At 47.4% G+C, this 20780-nt stretch overlaps 2 protein-coding genes across 3 annotated transcripts in view; one reads left to right on the top strand and one right to left on the bottom strand.

The window, feature by feature from the left end:
• Nucleotides 1–20780, bottom strand: part of FANCM (FA complementation group M) — a 61511-nt gene that overhangs the window by 37967 nt on the left and 2764 nt on the right. Inside the window, exons 4-5 of the mRNA XM_077783844.1 lie at nt 20424–20582; nt 279–410 (exon numbers count right to left, since the gene is read on the bottom strand). Coding sequence (XP_077639970.1) covers nt 279–410; nt 20424–20582 — 291 coding nt within the window. The remainder of the gene's footprint in view (nt 1–278; nt 411–20423; nt 20583–20780) is intronic.
• Nucleotides 8724–18368, top strand: LOC110477054 (heme-binding protein 2). Of its 2 annotated transcripts, none has more exons than XM_077783863.1 (5): nt 8724–8968; nt 12060–12151; nt 13223–13364; nt 14741–14924; nt 18002–18368. In XM_077783863.1, exons 1-5 carry the CDS (start codon nt 8740–8742, stop codon nt 18222–18224), a joined length of 870 nt encoding a protein of 289 aa, XP_077639989.1. In that variant the 5' UTR covers nt 8724–8739; the 3' UTR covers nt 18225–18368. The 2 variants fall into 2 exon arrangements, with proteins under 2 accessions (XP_077639989.1, XP_021398139.1); XM_021542464.2 differs by lacking the exon at nt 18002–18368 and adding an exon at nt 15891–16068.

Below are 20780 nucleotides of genomic sequence, written 5' to 3'. Positions count from 1 at the left end.
GTCAGCGATTACAATGTCAGTTCTCAAAGCAATTTCACGTACATGGAGTGCTTGATCTTTTCCTTAACTCTTCTATTCTGGCATCCAGAAATGTGGAACAATTAGGAATATTTTTTAGATTTCCTAAATGACCTTAAAGATCCCTTCCGTCCCAAACCGTGATGTGATGCTATGGCTAAAAACAGAAATCTACTTAAAATGTCTCCGGAAATATTGTAACAACGGATTATTCCTATTTATTCACTACTTTAATAGCATGAAATAAATAAAGAACTTACTGCATTCTGTGCAGAGGGGTTCTTCCTGTACTGATCCCTTGCCAGAATGATCTGGTACTTGGTCAGGTTGGGAATATCCCTCCTGGATAAAACTCCCACCTTAATCAGGCGCCCAGCGAATGCTTCCAGCACCTGCAACCAAAACCCAGCCGAGGTGAGGGGGGATGAGCCCTTTGAAATGATTTTATTTTTACAGATCCTACACAACAGAACACGAGCAGCTCATTGGTTTGATTTGAGACACAGGATTTTTCAAAGTGAGCTGTGCTGAATTCGTAGTGCTGTGTCACTGTACCAGGTGCTCTGCCTCAGTGATAATCAGGTTGGTTTTAGGTTAATTCCCTAAATTCCTGCCAGAGCACTTGGACAAGGCTTTCAGGCACAGAGTGGGATTGTTGGGCATTCTGTGCAAGGTCAGGAGTTGGACTCCCTGATCCCTGGGGATCCCTTCCCACACCCTCCATGCCCCAGGATAACCCTGGATCCACCCAGGAACTGAGGAGGGGAAAATCCCTCCGGGATCTGGAATGGGACAAGGGCTGAGCCAGCAGGGAGGGAGAGGAATGGGATGGACACCCAGGTATGGAGCAGGGGCTGCAGCTCCCCTCTCACTGCTCACACTCCAATGGCACCTTGATCCCACGAACACTTGGATTCACCTCTGGGAAGACTAAACTGGGTGAAGGACTGGCCAACATCCAGGGTCTGTGTGGAAGGGATGGGAGCTGGGAGACACGAGCAGAGAGGAACGGGCACGGGCACAGCAGCGTGTCCCGTTTCCTGCAGAACCCACCCCAAAACACAGCTTGTTTTCAAACATCACATGTACCTGCTTTCCACCTCGCTGCAGCAAGGACAATAACCTGCACTAATGCATCTTAATCCTGTTTTTCCTCTTTGCTTCCCAGCCTTAGGTGGTCAGGATTTTTCCACAGACTTGGTTTGGCCTGAGCACTAACTCTGCCATAATTGCAGTAATCAGATTTGTCCCACAAACACTGTTGGCCCCCTTGGCCAAGGGCCCCAAAAAACCCAGTGCACAGGAACAAGCTTCTCCAAAGCTGACACAGTTTCCCAGTGCTACCTCCATGCACAGTGCGTTCCCCAAGTGTTCCAGGCACTCCAGCAGCAGCCCAGCTGCCCTGCCCTAAGAGTGCTAAAGTGCAACAAATGCTTAATCCCTTTAGTGTCTCTTCAGATCACTGAAAAACATCCAACTAAACCAATAAAGCCAGGCCTAAGTCAGCCTTCCAACACTGATCCCAGCAGTGGAGTTGGTGGGGAGAAAGTGTCCTGACAGGTAAAGAAAGCCACGTGTAGAGCTCAGCCTGTGTTTATCCCTGAGTAACAACATTCCATTAGTTTGTTACTCCAGGCACTGCTCCTGTTCTGGGTTCCCAGATCCTGTTAGGATGTACAAAAACCCTTAACGTGCACATGCTGCTGAAGCTCTGGCAGTGCAGGGCCAGCTGAGTTTAACTTCTTCTGCTTGCTTTGATTATTCCTATAGTTTAGTTTATAAATCAGTTAATAATATTGTTTATTTACAGGCCTTCTTTTATCTTCTTACTCTGTGTCCAGAACCTGTGTGGCATTAAAATGAAAACAGAATCACAAAATGGTTTGGGTGGGAAGGGACCTTAAATCCCATCCCACCCCTGCCATGGCAGGGGACACCTTGTACTGTCCTGACGCCACTGAGGCAGGATGGTATGAAAGAACTCCAATTCAGAAGGCTTGAGAGTAAAACTCTGATTTATTTCAAATACATCACTCTTTTATAGAGAGCATTGTCCAGACCAGTTCCATTGGTCCCAGAGTAAAAACATCTCAACCCATTGGTGTGCAGTGAATGATGCTCAGTGGTAGAACTTATCTATAAACAATGTGAACAAGAGAGATAAAGAATTATTTACATTCTGTCCCAACTGTTTCTCAGGCTCCTACATGGTTAGAAACTTTCCGTTTTCTGACTGAGCTGAGAATATCCACACTGTCCCAGGTGGCTTCAAATCCCAGTGTCCAGCCTGGCCTTGGGCACTGCCAGGGATCCAGGGGCAGCCACAGCTGCTCTGGCAATTCCAGCCCAGCCTCTCCCCACTCTCCCAGCCAGGAATTCCTTCCCAGTATCTAATCTAAATCTAATCTAAAATCCTAAGGAACGGAGTGGGAGTAACTGCCATCATCAATGCCATCAGCATTAATCCCCCAAAGAATCAAAAGCGTGGGGAGAAGTTTGGAAGGGTGAAGGGAGAGCTGAGGCAGCCCCAGCTGAAGCGGGGACCCGTGCTGGGCAATTTCCACCCTGCCCATCCACGGCCACAGCTCACTGCACGCTGCAGGCAGCAGGATAAGCAGCTTACAGCAGATAAAGGGAACTCACAGACATGGAGCCAGGATTCCGAGTGCTTTGGGGCATCCCGTGCTGCTCTTCTTCCCTGGGAGGATGGGAGGGGCTGGGCTGGAATTCCCAGAGCAGCTGTGGCTGCCCCTGGATCCCTGGCAGTGCCCAAGGCCAGGTTGGACACTGGAGCTTGAGCAGCTGGGACAGGGGGAGGTGTCCCTGCCCATGGCACTGGATGGGATTTAAATCCCTTCCAAGCCAAACCATTCTCTGATTTTATCCTGGGCCATGGGATGGGAGCCAGGCCTGGGGCAGCCCCTCCCTGCCTGCTCCGTGTCCCCCGGGGCACCTGGGACACCCAAAGGTGGCACCTGGGACACTCCAAGGCCTTCCCAAGCCCTTCCAGGTCTCCTTTATCCCCAGGGGAGCTGGGTCACGGCCTCACACTCCCAGGGAAAGCAAGGCAGGACACTCCATCCCCAGGCATTCCTTCTAATTAAGGCTTGTGGATTAATTAAGCCAAAGAAACCACTAACACCTCTGACACCACCAACAAGCAAACACCAAATGGCAGTTACAGTAGTGCCAGGAATTTCTGGAGGAAAGGGGGGAAATAAATGAAGAAATCAAACGTTGTTTTCTTAAAATACAGCCAAAACCATTCACCAAGTCACTGGGAAGGCTGAATGCACAAAGAGCTCATTTCTCATATTAGTGAGAACAAAATTAAAAATGCAGTTTAGTTTTAAGGGTTTAAAATTCATAACTTGGTGTTTTATCACAGAGTTTGTTACTGTTCTGCTGTTTTTCAATCCAGGCTGTACCTGATGAGTCCTTTTAAAAGGACAGAGACAGAGATGTCTGTGCCAGCTAACATGAAAAGGCATTTACCAAATAATCCAAAATACTGACCATGAAGGAAGAACTCAGTGCTTTTTATTTGAATAGATACCACTGGAATAGCTCATTACCCTCCCATCAAACCCCAAACAGCTGGACATGAGCAGACTTGAAATGCTGAAGATGAAGTTTGAACTATGTCTCAAGTAGTAGAAACAGATTCAGGCTTTTCACAAATGTTCCTTTTGAAAATAAATTAATATTTTCATTAAAAAGTAATGGCCACTAAATCTGATATTTCAGCACTGGTTTATGATTTCCTACACTTGTTGCAGAGCTTTCTCTTCTAAAAAGCAATTTCCATTACCTGTACTTTTCTGTTTCATCCCTTGACCTAGTTTCTAACATATAAGAAAATGATATTGTCCCTGTTTGCTCAATGTACACCCCTGTCTGATTTAATCACCCTCTGCAAAACAACCCTGGTGCTGTTATGAAAGGCAGCAGGTTCCAGTCACCTGGAGCTTCAGAACTCCCAGGGAACAGTAAACACAACCTACTTAGGAGAGCCTCAGCAGCAGGCACTGCTCACTGATTACATTTATCTTGCCTCTATACCTTCATTTTTAATTAAAAAGATAATACTTCTGGAAAAGTCTCCTCAGCCTTTCCAAAACACTTCAGTGTCGTGTTACCCAAACACAGCCGTAGAATTAATTCCGATTAATTGCTCAGGAGCACTCGTGGCTTTCTGCAGCTCAGTGGCTGGAGCTCAGAGCTGACAGATTTCCAGCCAGCAGATAAAAGACAACTGGCAGAGTTATCCCATCCTGCACTGAACTTGCCAAGAGCACAAAGGCTTCCTCTGTTCTGAGGTATCTCCCACAGCAAACCACAGCGAGTTCTTGGAGCCCATGATGAGCTTAGAACCTGTTTTTGGAGCTCTGACAGGAGCTGAGGGCTTGTGTACAGGGCAAAGAGCTGCTCCTGTGCCAGCTACACCTCACTAAAAACTGCTCCTAATCTGTTTTCTGTTGGCACAATAAAAAACAAAGGCTTTAAACTAACGCCCTGACCTAATTATTTTAGTGCAGATTTGCAGGGGTTCTTTCCCAAAGAAAAACACCCAAAAATAAGTGTTAGAGTGGCTTTTCTTTCCCAGTGGAGAAGGAGGGGTGGCAGAAACCTGCTGCCAAGCAGACAGGACCTCCACAAACAGGGACTCCAAAGGTGCATCCCCTCCTCAGGAACTCCCCAAGTGTTCCCAGCCTCCCCTAAGAGGGATTTTAGACTGCGTTTTACAGAGCCACACTAGGCTGAAGGAGAGCTGCATCTTCCTCCAAATCCCCTGGCTCCAGCACTGTCAGTGTTCAACAGAGAATCCCAGACTGCTTTGGGTTGGAAGGATCTTAAATCCCATCCATCCCACCCCTGCCATGGCAGGGACACCTTCCCCTGTCCCAGGGTGTCCAAGCCCCAGTGTCCTGTGGCAAGCACAGTTCTCTCCCTCTCAAGATTCTTCATAGAGGTGCACAGAGAGAAATGGAAGAGAAAACAGTATCTATTTCTGCTCCTTGTTTTCCCATGTGGAATGTGTTGGAGAATTGTTTCCCTGGGGTGATTCCTTGGTTGGATTCTGGTGAGGATTGTTTGAGCTGGTGGCCAACCCAACCCAATCCAATCCAATCCAATCTAATCCAATCCAATCCAATCCAATCCAACCCATCTGGGGCTGGGCTCTCAGAGAGGGTCACCAGTTGTGTTAGAGTCAGAGAAAGGAGTATGTAGTTTTAGTATCCTCCTTTTTATATAGTATATTAATGTATTTTAGCATAGTTATAATAAAGAAATTATTCAGCCTTCTGAATTGAGTCAGACATCATCATTTCTTCCCATTGGGTTTGCCTGCATTTACAATAGTGTCCAACCTGGCCTTGGCTATCCAGGGATCCCTTCCCAGCGTGCTGGGGCTGAGCTGGTGTGAAGGAAAGGAGCCCAGGTGGTGCCAGTGAGGCAGCACCACACCCCAACCCCCTGCTCCACCCTGAGGGCATCCCCCAAACCAGCAGCAGGGAACAACCAACAGCTCCAGGACAAGCCCAGATCCGTGCTGGCCGTGCAGCTCACGGGCACTGAGCTGCTCCAGACGCTCCCACTCCCCAGGAAGAGAGCCAAGGAAGGCAGGGCAGGGCAGGAGGAGGCTCTGCTGCAGATGGGGCTCAGGAGGGGACCCACAGCAGGGCAGAGATCCTGCAGGGAGTGTGAATGCAGCCAGAGCCTCCCACTGCTCCAGGGAAGGGCAGGGGAAGACCCAGAGCGTTCCCTGCTGTTTCAGCACTGAAAGCAGCAAGGTTTGGGTTCCCCAAGTGTGCTACCTTGAGGAGTGTCCACACTGCAGCCAGTATTCCCAAAAGTAACTTCCAGGAGAAAATCACGTTTAGTGTCTGCCAGCTGGGGAGGCTCTGGAGCTCTGACTGGCACTGAGTTTTAGTTATTCTCCTGTAAAACTTCAGAGTCGTGACAAACAAACTCTGAACCAGGCAGAAAAGTGCATTTTGTGCAATTCCTGCCTGATGTTTTCTCACCTGGCCAATAAAGGAAGGAAAGCAGCAGGACACAGCAGGGTAGGGTGGATTTTATCTGATCCTGTCACTCTCCAAACCCAATACTGCTCAGCCCAGTAATGATCTTGGCACCAAAGTTTTGTTTAAGTTTATATGAACTCATTCACACCCTTCTCAATCTTCCAGGGACATGAGACACACTGAAAATCCACTGTTTGTCCCTGCAAGCCAAAAAATCCAATACTTTGTTTTTTTTCTAACAGAGTTTTCTCCTGTTACAGCATTTTTCCTTTCCTAAAGATTATAAAACAAGACCTTCAGTTTTTACTTTTCAACTAATTTCACCACGGACAATTTTACTTTTTATTGAAAAATGTTAAATGAGATTTGGCCATGGACAATTTTACTTTTTACTGAGAAATGTTAAAAGAGAAGTGGCTTTTCTACATCAACCCACCACTCAGTAAGTGACTGTCAGATAGAAAGGAGCATCTATCCACTGAGGATGGTTTTGACCTGAAATTTTTAAAGGCTGAATATCAATTTTTCTGTTTTATTCAGAGATAGAACCTGCCAGGAATGCACAGAGAACACAGCACTACCAAAACTGTGTTTTCTCAAAGAGTGGCTGTTTATTAGCTAGCAGTTATACACAAAAATTAACGAATTTTGGGAAAAAACCCACAACAAATACAACAAAAAATCAGCTTTTTACACCTGCAGTAACAAGTTCCTCTGTTATCTATCCAGACACAGCTTGAATTTGATAGAGTATTCACATCTTGAATACTCTATATCAAATGAAGTAATTACCAAGCTCATTTGGAATCAAAAACAAATTAAATACACACAGAGTAATTTTTACAGATGGATTTTTAAAACAGGATTTTAAACTCCTCCCAGCCTCTTTCTCACAGTCAATATTCTGTGGCATTTCACATATACAGAGAAATTTAGCTGTCATTTTAAACTCTTTTTCTGGTGGTTGGTTTTTCTTTGTCTTTTCTCTCATCTCCAGCAAAGATGCTTCATACTTAGAAATCATTTCATGTAAGCAACTATTAATTCTCATAATTAATGTGTAAGCAGAAGAGTTGGGACTCTTTTGAATGAATTCCATGAATTGTGTTTTCCATGAACTATTTATACAGAGTGGGCAGAAAAAGAACATCCACACAATGCCTCAAACAGGAATGCCAGTTCCTGGAAGAAATCTCCAGGATGCCTCCCTTGTACTGACAACGCAGCTGCCCCAATTCAGTGGAAAATTCCTCATCCCCAGCACTGGAGTGCGTGATGTGGGATTTACCTGGGGCAGGGACGGGTTCCCACTGTGCCTCCCCTCAGGGCCTGAGGGTTCAGCCAGGCCTGAGAGGGAAATGTGGGCACTGCCAGAGAATTCCCTGCAGTCAGGGAGCCCGTGCTGCTGCTCTGGGGCAGCTGCCCGTGAAATCGGAGCAGCGCCCAGCCAGACACTTCAACAAGCACCAGCTCCAGCGCTGCTCCAAGATTTGGCTTCCCAGTGAATTCCAGAGCCTCTGGTGCTGATTCACAGCCAAACCCCCCTCAGCGACCTGTGCTCCACTCCCTGCAACCCCTGCACCCCAAAAACCCTCTCAGGACATTCCCAGCTGCGTCTCCCACGGTGAATTCCCCAGGGAGCACTTCCAAGCACAGCAGGATTTGGGTCTGCCCTGCCAGGAGCACATCAGGACTGGCACACCTCAGCTTCTGAGGCAATTCGGGGTTCATTTTCACAGCCAGCTCAGCCCCTGGGGCTGGGCAGCCAAAGCTGAGCCGGGAGAAAGGGACTGCCCAGAAAAAGGGAAAAAAGAGGGGGCGGATGAAGCACCGCAAGTCACATCCTCAACCTCCAGCTCTCCCTGGAACAGTGCACAGGAAAGGATTCTTTTCCTATTACTCTAAACCCCTAAATGCCCCAGGATTCCCTTTCCTACCTGCACAAAAAAGGCCACAACAACCATTCCATGTTAAATTTGGAATAAAAGACAGAGTCCACACAGACTCCAGATCCTGCTTTAATTGCCATATCTATCCCGTAACAGGGCTGCTCATCTCCCTCGTTCAAAGGCTTGTCTCAGCAGCTGCAAAATTACACAGCTGAAAACTTCCAAAGCTGGATTTCAGTAATAAAATATTCCAGAGTTTCTGTATTCCTAATATTTTGGCAAGACCTCAGAGATCTCCCAAATAAAGTCAAAGATCTATCTTTAAAGTGTAGTTTGAAGGCAGCAAAATAAAACCATAATAAAGAATAACTAACAGGACATGAAGAGCAGAGGGGAAAACACGTCAAAGAGAACAGCTGGGAGAGAAGGAATGATTGGGAAAACAGCCAGAACACAAACTGGTGTAAGCTCTGCTCAGTTCCTGCAGCATGGTGTGAAGGTACCAGAGGCGGGCATCCATCCTGGATGCATCCATCCCTGCCGGGTCCCCCATCCCTCCATCCATCCATTCCCAGGTGCCCAGCCCGGCGCTGGGCGGGCAGAGGCGGGTCCCCATCCCTCCATCCATCCATTCCCAGGTGCCCAGCCCGGCGCTGGGCGGGCAGAGGCGGTGCCCGGGTCCCCCATGCCTGCATGCCCGGTGCCCAGCCCGGCGCTGGGCGGGCAGAGGCGGTGCCCGCGCTGCCCCCGCCCGGTGCCGGTCCCTAGATAAGCCCCGGGGCGCGGCGCGGCGCGGCGCGGCGATGGAGACGGGCGGGTGCCGCATGGGCGGCGCGGGGCCCGGCGGCCCGGCCGCGATCACGCTGGAGGAGCTGGACGGGCTGGCCGAGGAGAGCCCCGACTCGGCGTACCACAGCCACGGCAGCAGCCTGGAGGAGGAGGCGGCCGAGCGCATGGACGACGAGGAGCAGGAGCGGCTGCTGAGCTACTGGCAGAGCGTGGGCCGGGGGCACCAGGTGGACGTGCCCCGAGGTGAGGCCGGGATGCGGGGCCGGGATGCGGGGCCGGGATGCGGGGCCGGGATGCGGGGCCGGGATGCGGGGCCGGGATGCGGGGCCGGGATGCGGGGCGCGGCAGCGAACAGGCAGCGAAGTCCTGCGTGAGCCTGGGCCACCGGAGGCCGGCTCTGAAGCAGCTAAGGCTTCACCCAGGGGATGCAAAGCTTTCCACAAGGCAGGGCAGCGGCTGCAGCGGCGCTGGGGTGACCTATTCGCACTGATTGTTTTCAGCGCGAGTTTTCAGACCTAATTAAGTAATCCATTCGCACTAAAAACCATCAGCACGAGTCTTCAGACCTAATTAAGTGATCTCTTTGCACTAAAAACAATCAACTCGAGTTTTCAGACCGAAGTGATCTTTTCGCACTAAAAACAATCAGCATGAGTTTTCAGATCTAATTAAGTGATCTATTTGCACTAAAAGCAATCAGTGCAAGTTTTCAGAGCTAATTAAATATTAACCCGACTCCCTGCAAAAGCGTTATTTGTAAAAATAGCCCCGATATAGTTCTTTAAGGAAGGACGGCCGTGTTTAAAAATGGTACAGAGTAAACCAGTGAAGAATTGATTTGCTTTTGACAGCGAGGCTCCCAGGCTCATCTCAGTCAGAAATTGGTTGTTTTCAATTTTAAAACTGGAGAATCTGAAAGACTGATGAGTCAGAGAACTCCCAACAGCAGAGAGTCACCACAGGCTCAGCTCGGTCAGATTTAACTCTGCCCTGTCCTGGCCACACGAGCAGAGATCTGCAGCATCTCTGCCCTGCAGGTAACTCACCTTCCCCGAGGTGGGGAGAGCCAAACCTTGCCCAGGCTGCACTAGACATTACCGGTATTAAATTACTGTTCTTTAAAAATTCTTTCTATATTCCAACACAGTAAATAGAGTCCATCCTTTTCCAGCCACACCTTGAAGTCTCATCTTAACTCTGTAAAGCTTTCATGCTAATTAACGTGCTAAAAGAAGGGTAAGATGGGTCTGAAGAGAGCTCCCTGCCTTGCCTCTTCTCCCTGCCCCTGGAGGGGTCTCTGGATGCCCAGTGCCACCCCAGAGTGTCTGTGCTCACTCCAGCAGCCAGGGGTTTGTGTCTGGAGTGCTGGAACCTGACAGCTCCCGGCTCCCCAGGGCACACAGGGTCCCTATTCAACACTCCTGAGAGCAGCAGAAAACCAGAGCCCTTCCCACAGAATTACCTGCTGGTCTGGTGCCTGGAAGCAGAATTCCTAAATTCCATGAGGGAAGAGGGATACAAAATCCAAGGAATATGTCAAAAGCAGCGTGTGACCAGGTTTTAGTTACACAGTTATACAGTATTACAGCTTTGCTTTGTGGCACTCAGCACATGCTACAAAATTAAGATAGAATAGTACAAGGTTTTTAAAGTAATAGGAGGTCCTGTCCAGGGCTGAAGGAGGAAGGGATTTTCCAGAAGGAGAAACCCCCTGTGACAAGGAGCAGCCCATGTCCCTGTCTCTCTGGGACAGGGACAGGACCCAGGGAACAGCCAGGGAATGTTCAGGGTGAATTTTAGGAAAGGCTCTTCCCCCAGAGGGTGGAATCAGCGCTGGAAAAGCTCTCCAGGGAATGGGCACGGCCCCAAGACTGCCAGAGCTCCAGGAGGGTTTGAATAACACCCTCAGGGATGCCCAGGGTGGGATTTTTGGGGGTCTGGGCAGGGACAGGGCTGCACTGGCTGATCCCTGTGCATCACTGAAACCATGCCTTGAGAAAACACAACTGTCCTTGTCCCTCTGCTGCTGCCTGCCTGTGCAGGTGAGGATCTCCACACTGGGACAACACAAAGCACAGATTCATAAACTGAAGGATAAAACTTCCCAAAGGACTTTAATCAGTTGTAATCCTCATCCTCTGCATTAATATAGAATGCAAAAAACATAACCCGCCCACACTAACTGATAAAGTAATCTAAAAATAGAATTAAGTTTTATAGAGTCCTGAAAGCTTTCCTAATTCTTGGAAAATTCAGTGCTGAACTCTGATCTACTTTTATTTTCCCCCTCAGTCTCCAAAGAGACCCATTTACATGTAAGTTATTAGTTACATTTTAAATATTTCCCAGTGATATATTGCAAAGAAAAAAATGTTTACAACTAACTACAATGTAGCTTTTTCCCCCTCCCATTTGTTTAAGGATCCCTACTATTCCAAATAGTCTTAAGGCTAAACCCCTAGACTGGATGCCAGGAGATGGAGGTTTGATTCCCAGCTCAGCTACAGATTTACTGAGTGACCTCGGCCAAGTTAATTCTCCTGCATCTTAATTCTCCTCTCCTCTCAAACATGGATAATACTCTCTTTCTCCATTATCCTGCCTCTTCCACTGAAACCCTGAGGCACCTCAAACTTCCCAAAAAGGGCTCTGGGAGCTGAAACTCCTCTTTTTTCTGCATGTCCAGAACACATCATGGGGCAGCAGGGCAGGAGGTCACATCCAGACTGTCAAACACTGCACATAAAATCAAATTTCTAATCCTCTAAGTACACAAATGCCTTCCTCACTTCAGCTCTGGAAGGCAGGGGACCAACTCTTGTGGAAGAGAGAAGTTCCATGCTGACCTTGGATCCACAGTTTCCAAGCCAGTCTGTCAGGGATCACCTCCCGAGCAGAATTTATTCATGACCTTCAGCTAGAATTGATGTCAGGGCAACCACAGTTAGAAGTTTAGACATTAAACATCCTTTGGAAATTAATTCCCACAGCACTATTTCCTTGAGCCTCCAACAAGAGCAGCCAACCTAATTTTCTTCGTGTGGATACACCTGAACCCAACAGCACAAGAACTGCTGAATTGGGAATGTCCCCTGTGCAGGGCCAGGAAATGGGGCCCAGCCAAAAGCTTTCCGTGGACACTTGGGTAGCTGGAAATTTCGGGAATGGGAGAGGGAAGCCTGTTCCTGACAGCACAGGGGCAGAACCCAGGTCACGTCTCCTTTTTCCTGGCCTAAAGAACAAACAGAAGCAGTGACCAAGACCCCAAGGGAATGAAGCACTTTTCAGCCTCGTGCCTGGAGTCTCACATGGGACCTGTGTGGTTCTGTTGCAGACATGGCAGAGCCCATCCAGCAGCTGACCAGGAATAACAACCCCCAGGAGAGGCAGAGCATCCCCTTCACCCTGATCCAGCGCAAGGAGAAGGTACTGCTGCCCCTCCCAGCTGCACAGGGCTGCCATTCCTGGCTCCTTAGAAAGGCCTTTTAATGTTAACTCCTTAGAACTTTAAACTTTTAACTCCTTAGAATGGGCTTTTAACTGATTGGGATTCTGGACATCGAGTGCAAAGCCTTGTAACTGTGCCACTCCCTCTCATTTGCAACATCTCATCCCTTCTACATGTGTAATTTTCTTTTTTGCAAGGTAGGAGCTATCAGGCAAGCCAGAAGATGGCCAGGAATTACAGCCTTTGAGACATAATTAATTTAAGAAAAACCCCTCTTACTTTGCCATTTGAATTAAATTGCCCATTTTATTCACTTAAATCAGTGCATTTGCTCTTTTATAGTCATGTTGATAAAAGCTTAGCAGAGTACATGAAAGAGATGAATATCTGAATTTGAAACCAAAAATGTACTTCTATATCACAGATCATTATGAAACAAAGCAGCAATTTATAAACCCATCTTATTCTCTAATAAAAAAATGAAACTAATGTACAGAAAATTGCTTCCAGCTTAGGAAATGGGCAAACAAATGTTTAACTTAAATCAAAAACCAAAAAACCTTTAGTGACCATTTACGAGGATTTTTTGGCCACATTTCTTTTAAGTAGATTAAAATAATTCATACTTCTAAATGCTATCATTTGAGTGTGTTTCATTCAAACACACTCAAGTGTGTTTAAATGAAGTTTGGGACTCCTGACTGTTGATGTTGAATGCATTTTTAAATGTTACAGTATTACTGTAACAACTACAGCTAAAAAATAAGGTTATTCAGTGTTTAATTGCAACTAAATGTTTAATAGTGCCACTCCAAAAGATGACAGATCCTTATTTTAAAGGAGAAATCTGCTGAAGTCAGTTAAGATCCAAAATCAGCAGTGTATTCCTTGGTTTATAGGAGGAAGGATTAAAATTCATGTTTTTTTCAAGCCCATGTCACTGAGAGCTGAAAAGATGCAGTTCCTGTGCTCAACTTGTATTTTTTGGTTTGGCTGATGCTTTTAGATGATTAAACTACAATCCCAAATTCTTCTCTGCGTGTTTGCAGCTGGGAGATCTGCTCTATGAGAAGAGGCAGTATGGGAAAGCCAAGTGGGCTTGTATCAAAATGAAAGAGAAGCAGTACGAGCAGAGCATCTGCCTTGGCTTCATGAAGCTCATGAGGTACATCTGTGAGCAGAACTCCTCAGGTAATGGACACCTCGAGCCCACAGCACTTGGAAAATTGTATTTCTGCCCTCTCTCCTAATTAGGGAGATGCTTTGAACAGCTTTTCCCAAATACGCACCCTATAGGGATGTTTTTCCAGAAAAACCATAGAAATCCTGGAATGGTTTGGGTTGGAAGGAGTTTAAATCCCACCCAGTGCCACCCCTGCCATGGCAGGGACACCTCCCACTGTCCCAGGCTGCTCCGAGCTCTCTGCTGTAAATCTGGCATTTGCTACAGGACTTTGAGGGTTTCATTTTCACAGCAGCACTGAAATCACCTGGCAGAGTGTGATACCAAAAGAGAGCAGAGTTTTCTGCCTCTTTCCCTTTAGTTCAAGATATTAAATTGTCCCTGTCCCAATGGACTCGGCAAATTTGTGGTTGAAGCACGTTTTCCAGCAAAATAATCCAGTTTTAGCTCAAAATAATGGCAAATCCACCACGTCCTTGAGAGCTTGTGCCTGCCTGTAAAATATGCACCTGGTGTCCAATCCAATTTAACCCGGTTTTCACCTCCAGACATCAGTTCTCATATCTTTCATCCTCCAGTTACTATCAAGTTTTGCCAAGCTCAGTGCTCTGTGCTGCAATTGACTCAGCCCTTAAGTATCTTTCCAAGAAAATACAAACACTGATTACAAAAGCTTTTCCTTCCCCAGGTAACTTCCCCATTTTTTTAACATTTTAATGTGGTTTAAAAGTAATTTTAGCTCCAGAACTGCAGGGTTGTTATCAAGCTGTACAGAAGGGAAATTCCCTCTGCCTCTTGCAGTCCAAACAACAGTGCAAAAACTACTGCAACATTTTTAACAGCAAACCTTCATTGAATTCACAGAGCAGCCCCTTCTCTTGCCTGCAGTTTGTTCCCAAATATTTGAACCATGACACAAGGTCAGTTTGAAGATAAACATCACTCTTTTAGGAGGTTCAGGCAAACTCCCTGCCCTCTGTGAAGAGAGAGCTCACCAAATGTCGTGTTTTGGATACAAATGCACAAACATTTGCACACACACAAACTACAAAGCACAGGGAAGTCTTGGAGTCACGGGAGATTTGGGTGGGAAGGGAGCTTAAAGATCTTCCTGTTCCACCCCTGCCACGGCAGGGACGCCTCCCACTGTCCCAGCTGCCCCAAGCCCCAGTGTCCAACTGGTCTGGGACATTTCCAGGGACCCAGGGGCAGCCACAGCTGCTCTGGGCACTCACTGCTACTCCCAGCTTGGAGCACACCCCGCGCTGCCTAAAGCATCGCAGTGAAATCCCTTCATTATCCCCGTGGATTTAAACATTTAAACAACTCAGCACGAGCTGAGGAGGCAGGCGCAGCGTGCAAAGCTTCTCCTGTGCGTGGGCAGGGCTGTACCTGGGGATCACCGTGCCCATCGTGACCATCGTGCACACCAACGAGGCGCACTCGGCCATGACACAGGCCGTGACCGTGGCCTATTACCTGCCCGAGGTGCTGCAGGACGAGCCCCCGCACCCCTTCGACTCCGACATCATCATCGAGGAGTGGCCTGCCACCATCGTCTACAGCAGGTGAGAAATGCTTTAACTCCCCTCTGCTAAACACAGCAAAAGCATCCAGCTCCCAGTCTGGCCACGTTCTGATTTTTAGACCTTGTAAAAGGTAGCAAATGGTAAAATTTCATTTTCAGGAGTTGCAAAAGCTGTCTATTTTATGAATGGCATGGTCAGGAAATAAAGGTTACGAATTTATAACAGGGAAAAGTTTTGGGCACTGCCCAGGCTCCCCAGGGCATGGGCACAGCCTGTGGCTGCCAGAGCTCCAGGAGCCTTTGGACAGCACTGCCAGGGATGGACAGGGTGGGCTGCTGGGGGTCTGGGCAGGACCATGATTGGACTCCACCATCCCTGTGGGCCCCTTCCAGCTCAGGTTATTCTATATTTATATCAATTACTCGGTAAAATGATACATCGGTAAAGGTGTGATAAAACACCCTCAGACTATTCTGTGTAGTCAGGAACAAAGTATCTGACGTGGCACTGAAAACTTTAAGAAAAAATAGTTTGGGATTAATCACAGGCAGTACTTTGGTAAAACACCACCAAGTAATTCAGAAGGCATTTCTGGAAAAACAGTGGGTTTAAAATGAAAACAGTGGCTCTGGAAAAATGAAACAGTGGCTCTGGAAAACCAGAATCACAGAATTAACTAGGATGGAAAAGACCTTTGAGATCATCGAGTCCAACCTATGACCTAACCCCACCTTGTCACCTAGACATGGCACCTGGTGCCACATCCAGGCTTTTCTTAAACACCTCCAGGGATGGTGGCTCCACCAGCCCCCTGGGCAGCCCTTTGCAATGCCCAACCACTCTTTCTGTGAGGAGCTTTTTCCCCATGTCCAGCCTAACCCTCCCCTGGTGCAGCTTAGGGCGGTCCCCTTTTGTCCTGTCGCTGTTCCCTGGGCGCAGAGCCACCCCCAGCTGTGTCAGGGAGCTGTGGATGAGGCTGAGGCTGATCTGAAGTGACCACTGCAGGAGCTTCCGAGGCATCACCAACGAAGACTCCATCATGAGAGAGATCAACCTGCTGGCAGCCATCCTGGAGAGCCCCGAGCTGTGCCTGCGGGACACCTTCATCATCGCCGGCTACACCAACCCGGCGGCCGCCAACCGCCACAACGAGATCTGGTTCCTGCAGCGGCCCTGAGCTCCTGCCGCTGCCCCGGGAGCTCCTCCTCCCACGGGTAACCCGGGCAGCCCAGGTGTCCCCCCTCACCCGCCAGCACGGGGCTCTCAGCTGGGCTAGGAACGAGCAGCCCCGCTCAGCTCCCCAGCCACAGATCCCTGCGGCAACTCTGACGGCTCTCACGCTGATTCCATGGAGGTTTTAGCACTTGAAACGTTAGCTCACCTTATCTATCTTATTGACCAGGTAGGGAGGCAGAAACCTCTTCCCTCGTGCACTTACTGGCACCCCCAGCCTGCCTGTGGCTCGGGATGGTCCCTGGGGACATCCTAGAGCCCTGGCACTGCGCAAAGACCCCGCGGGGGCTTTCAGTGTGACCACCAAACCCACCTCACACAGAGAGAATGTCCAGGTCTCAGCTCCTGAGGAGAACTACCCCATTCAGCCCCCTGGGATTAGAGCGTGGAGTAAGAGCAGGCCTGTGCTGGCAGCTGTGGCACAGAGACCCCCAAAGCTTACCTCAGACAGCTCCCAACCAAAGCACCCCCAGTGTGGAGAGAGACCAAAAAGGCACCACAGTCCTACTGCTCATTCAAGTGTTGACAGCAAAGTTACAGGTTATCCTCATCACACCCCCCCAGGAATCCCAGGACTGGCTCTGGCATTCCTAAGGAGACACTGGTTATTTTTAACTGCAGTTTTCGGAACACTTTATTCTCACAGCTTTGCTGGGTGCTAAAGCACTGCAGCTGGAGTAAATTGTTCAGTACTTCTGGCTGTTAATAGAATAAGTGACACAAATATCCACATTCTCAGCTGGGAGTGACCTGGGGCAGACACCTCTGTGAGAGCAGGGCTGCTGCTCCTGGCAGCACAGCTGGGTGTGAGCATCCCCAGGGATGGGGAGCCCACAGCCCCTCTGGGCCCTGCCCCAGCATCTGCCCCCCTCACTGTGAGAGCTTTTTCTTCCCAGTATCAATTTGTTGTTTGTTTTGCCCTTCACCCCTGTGATAAGCCCTCAGCTGCCAGCCTGGCTCGCTGCAGAGGCCGAGCTCCCACATTCCAGAGCCCCCAGAAGGTGTGGGAGCAGCATTCCCACTGTTCCACACAGCCCAAGAGCACCTGCTGCACTTTAGAGTCAGGGTAGCAAACAATTTTGCTCTCCAAAATCCCCCCCTATTGTCTCCCCTTACTGACAGGATGGTAGAGTTTACTCTTAATAGAAGTAAGTGTCTTTTTATGTAAAATTCACTGAGTACATCACCAGCATTATTTATTGGTTACAGGATTTAGGGTTCCAACAGAACCTCTGTGCTCTTTAATTCCAACACACAGACCAACAACCAGAGCCAGTGGCTGCTAGCTCAGAGCAGGGTGAAAAAACAACTCCAAAAATAGATTTAACAACTCCAAAAATGGATTTGTGGAGGACTTCTGAAAGAACCCAAAGCCTCCTGGTCCCACAGGGAGGGAGGGCTCCGTGCTCAACCCAAAACCTCTCCCTGAGCAGCAGGATCAGGGTGGCTCTGGCTTAAGCAGGACCAAGGTGCCCTCTGGTGCCTGCTGGGCACAGAGATTCCTTGGGAAGCAGCAAGGGGAGGGGGAAAAGGAAACAGAACATAGGGACACAAAAGCCTCAGTTTTAACACAAAAAAGCCAAGCATCTTTATGGAGTGGGGAAAATCCCAAATAAACTAAAATTAAACACAGTGTCACAGCCTGGGAGAAGGAAAATTTAAAATGCCAGCCAGTATTAAACTAAAAGCTTTTAATTAAATAAAAACAGTGAAAATATTTTTAAAACTGAGTTGAATACAGGGCCCAGGGAGGCATTAAATAAAAGGTTTTGTTCTCATATCCTCCCCCAGATTTTTATAAGAGCACATAAAAGTAATTTTCATCTCTGACAAGATTTTATGGCAAATTAAAGAAATTTCTGCCATCTGATTGCTTTTGCCAGTGAGGAAAATTCTCATTATGCTGCTTTGGTGCAACAGATGTTGGATAGCTCCTGGAAGCAGTGGAATCCTCTCACCACAGAGCATCAGTTTGTACATAATTCACATTTTAAACCTCTCCTGCAAAAGCATCTGCTGTGTCTAATGTCCCTGCCACCCCCTCCCGTGGCTCAGCTCCCCATGGGTGACATTCTAGAAACATCCCTGAAGCACAAGCAGATCTGAGTGTGCTGACATCCCACCTGCAGCCCAGCATTCCCTGCTCTTTATGGCAAACTGTGAATCCCAAGATAGTATTTATTTTGACTTCTGTTAGATGGCTTCTGCTGCTGAGAAAAATAAAAAAAAAAACAAAAAACAACAACAAAAAAAAAACAAACCCCAAAAAAAAAAAAAAAACAAAAACAAAAACCAAAAACAAACTACTTCAGCTCCAGTTTGGAGATTCACTTTATGGCTTGGTACCAACAGCTGTCACTGGCCCTTAGGAGCACAGCTCCAGTGTTTAGCTGACACAAAATACAGTTTAGTTGTTACACCACTGAATGCCAAGCAAACATCACTGTTACTCACATCTGACAACATCATGTCAAGCAAGATTGCCTCAAACAGGTATTTTGTTATCCATTCGTGGTTCTACTTTGGGAGCCACTCGTGGATTTTCAGTTTTAGTGTGAAGGTATTCACTTTCCACTCATGAAAGGAGATAATAAATCAGCATTCACCCCTGTTTTTGGAAGATTAAATGATGTAGCCTTAACAGATAAGTGTTGTCCTGCATACTGTGTATTTTCCAAACCAGAGTTAGTGCCTAAAAAGTTGATTCCAGCTATTGTGATACTCAGGGCCTTGCCTATGGTATGTAAAGACATCTCCACAGAGTTCCTCTGGCATTGTTGTGCTGTGCTGTCTGACATTGTCCTTTGCTCACACTGAAATGTTGTCTTGTTTACTGTTTGGCACAATTAAAGAATGGTTTTACTGTGCACAGGACACCTGGCTCTCATTCTTGCAGCACACACAGGTGCTTTTGCTCTCCTGCCTTGGGATGCTGCTCTGATTTTATAAAAGCCATTTAAGCCCCAAATTTGAAATGGTGACCTCAAGGCCCAGAAGCTGAGGTCCAGGAGCCACTTCCCCAAGTGCTGAGGCCTCCAGAACTGAGGCTTGGCCTTGGCACAGGCTGCAAACCTTCCCTGCAGCCATGGGTGTTCCTAGAGGCTGTGCTCTCCAGGAAAGCAGCGGCACTTGAAATGCAAATCCAGACCAGAGGAAGGAAACAGAAAGCTCTGCAGCCACAGGGCAGCTCAGGCAAGGCTGGTGGAGCCAAACCAAGGTGCTCACCACAGCTTAAACCCCAAGTGAAACACCCCAAAACAAAGCCCTGCATTCAACAGAGCCTTCAGAGGCACCTGCAGTGATGCAAAACTACTTCAGAGTTTCTCTTTATCAGTGGAAGTTCCTCATTTAAACATTCTCGGGTAACTGGGTTGAAAACAGCTGATGCACTCACAAGTTTGCCTTCCAGTGCTCTTCACAAAGCTACATCAAAATCAATTTATTTTAACCAAAATAACAGAACCACAGAATCACTGGGTTGGAGTAGACCTTCAAGGTCATCAAGTCCAACCCAGCCCAGCACCTCAACTAAACTCTGGCACCCAGTGCCACAACCAGGCTTTTTTTAAAAACATATGCTCTGAGGTCAACAGTCCGATATAGAACTTAATCCTAACCTTTATGCCACTAAACAAAAAAAAAAAGAGCAGATATTTTAAACTTTCCAGAGTGGTATTTTATGTCACATCATTTGCCAACAAGTATCTTCCTGGGAAGGCACAGATCACTAAGTTAGAACTGACAAACAGCTCGGCCCCCCCAAAATATCTTCTATTTGGGCATTAAAGATTGGTGAAAAAGAAAAATAAGTCATCATCATAGTAATAGAAATAGGCCAATAAATAATAAGTCAAATAAACTAATAAAGAAAAAAAACCTCCAGGAGAACTAATTACACTCACAGATGACTTAAAGCTCTAAAGAATGTTATTTATCAGAGAAAATGTTCAAGTCCAAACAGATTCCTCAAGGCATTCCCAATATCTTAATACTGAGTTCAGCCAAATGCAGAAACCTCAGTTTACATCTGGTGCCAGTTTTGCAGAGACTCCAGAAAGAGGGTGAGGAAAATTCAATTCCAAGTTTTCCACCTGAGCTTTTCAAGTTACTGCAAGGTAAAAGGTGTCACTGGTGCAAAACGAAACTGCAGGTGCTGGAGCTGAAACCATGGTGCTTAATTTACCCTATAATCAAAGTTAATTACATAAGAAAGTGTTGCCGTTATAAACACTGCAAGTCTAGACAGAGATGATAAAACATTTCCTGTCACTGGCCATTGACCAAAAATGAAATGCAGTCACTCACCTTGATGTAAGTTTTCTGAATTTCTACCAGTTCTTCCCCAAGTGGAACTACAATTTTTTCCACTTGTCTCTCATGAGAATAAGGCTGAATTTCTGGAGAATCTTCAGCACACACCTCTATCTGAGCAATCAGCAAGTTGGAGATAACTTGTTGCACAGCCTGGTAAAATCACAAAAACAAAGTAACTATTTCCATGTTTTAGCAGGGGTTACATAAAATGCATAAAATGCACCCACTATCTACAATAAAAATGGAAAGAAAGGTCAGGAAGTAGAATTCCAGACTTGGGGATTGGAAAGGAGCCTTAAATCCCATCCATCCCCATATATAGTGGGACACCTCCCCCTAAATATAAAT

Source organism: Lonchura striata, chromosome 6 (assembly GCF_046129695.1).
Source record: "Lonchura striata isolate bLonStr1 chromosome 6, bLonStr1.mat, whole genome shotgun sequence".
Classification (NCBI taxonomy): Eukaryota; Metazoa; Chordata; class Aves; order Passeriformes; family Estrildidae; genus Lonchura; species Lonchura striata.
The sequence above is the reverse complement of the archived record's forward strand: the minus strand, read 5'-3'. Positions and strand labels throughout refer to the sequence as shown.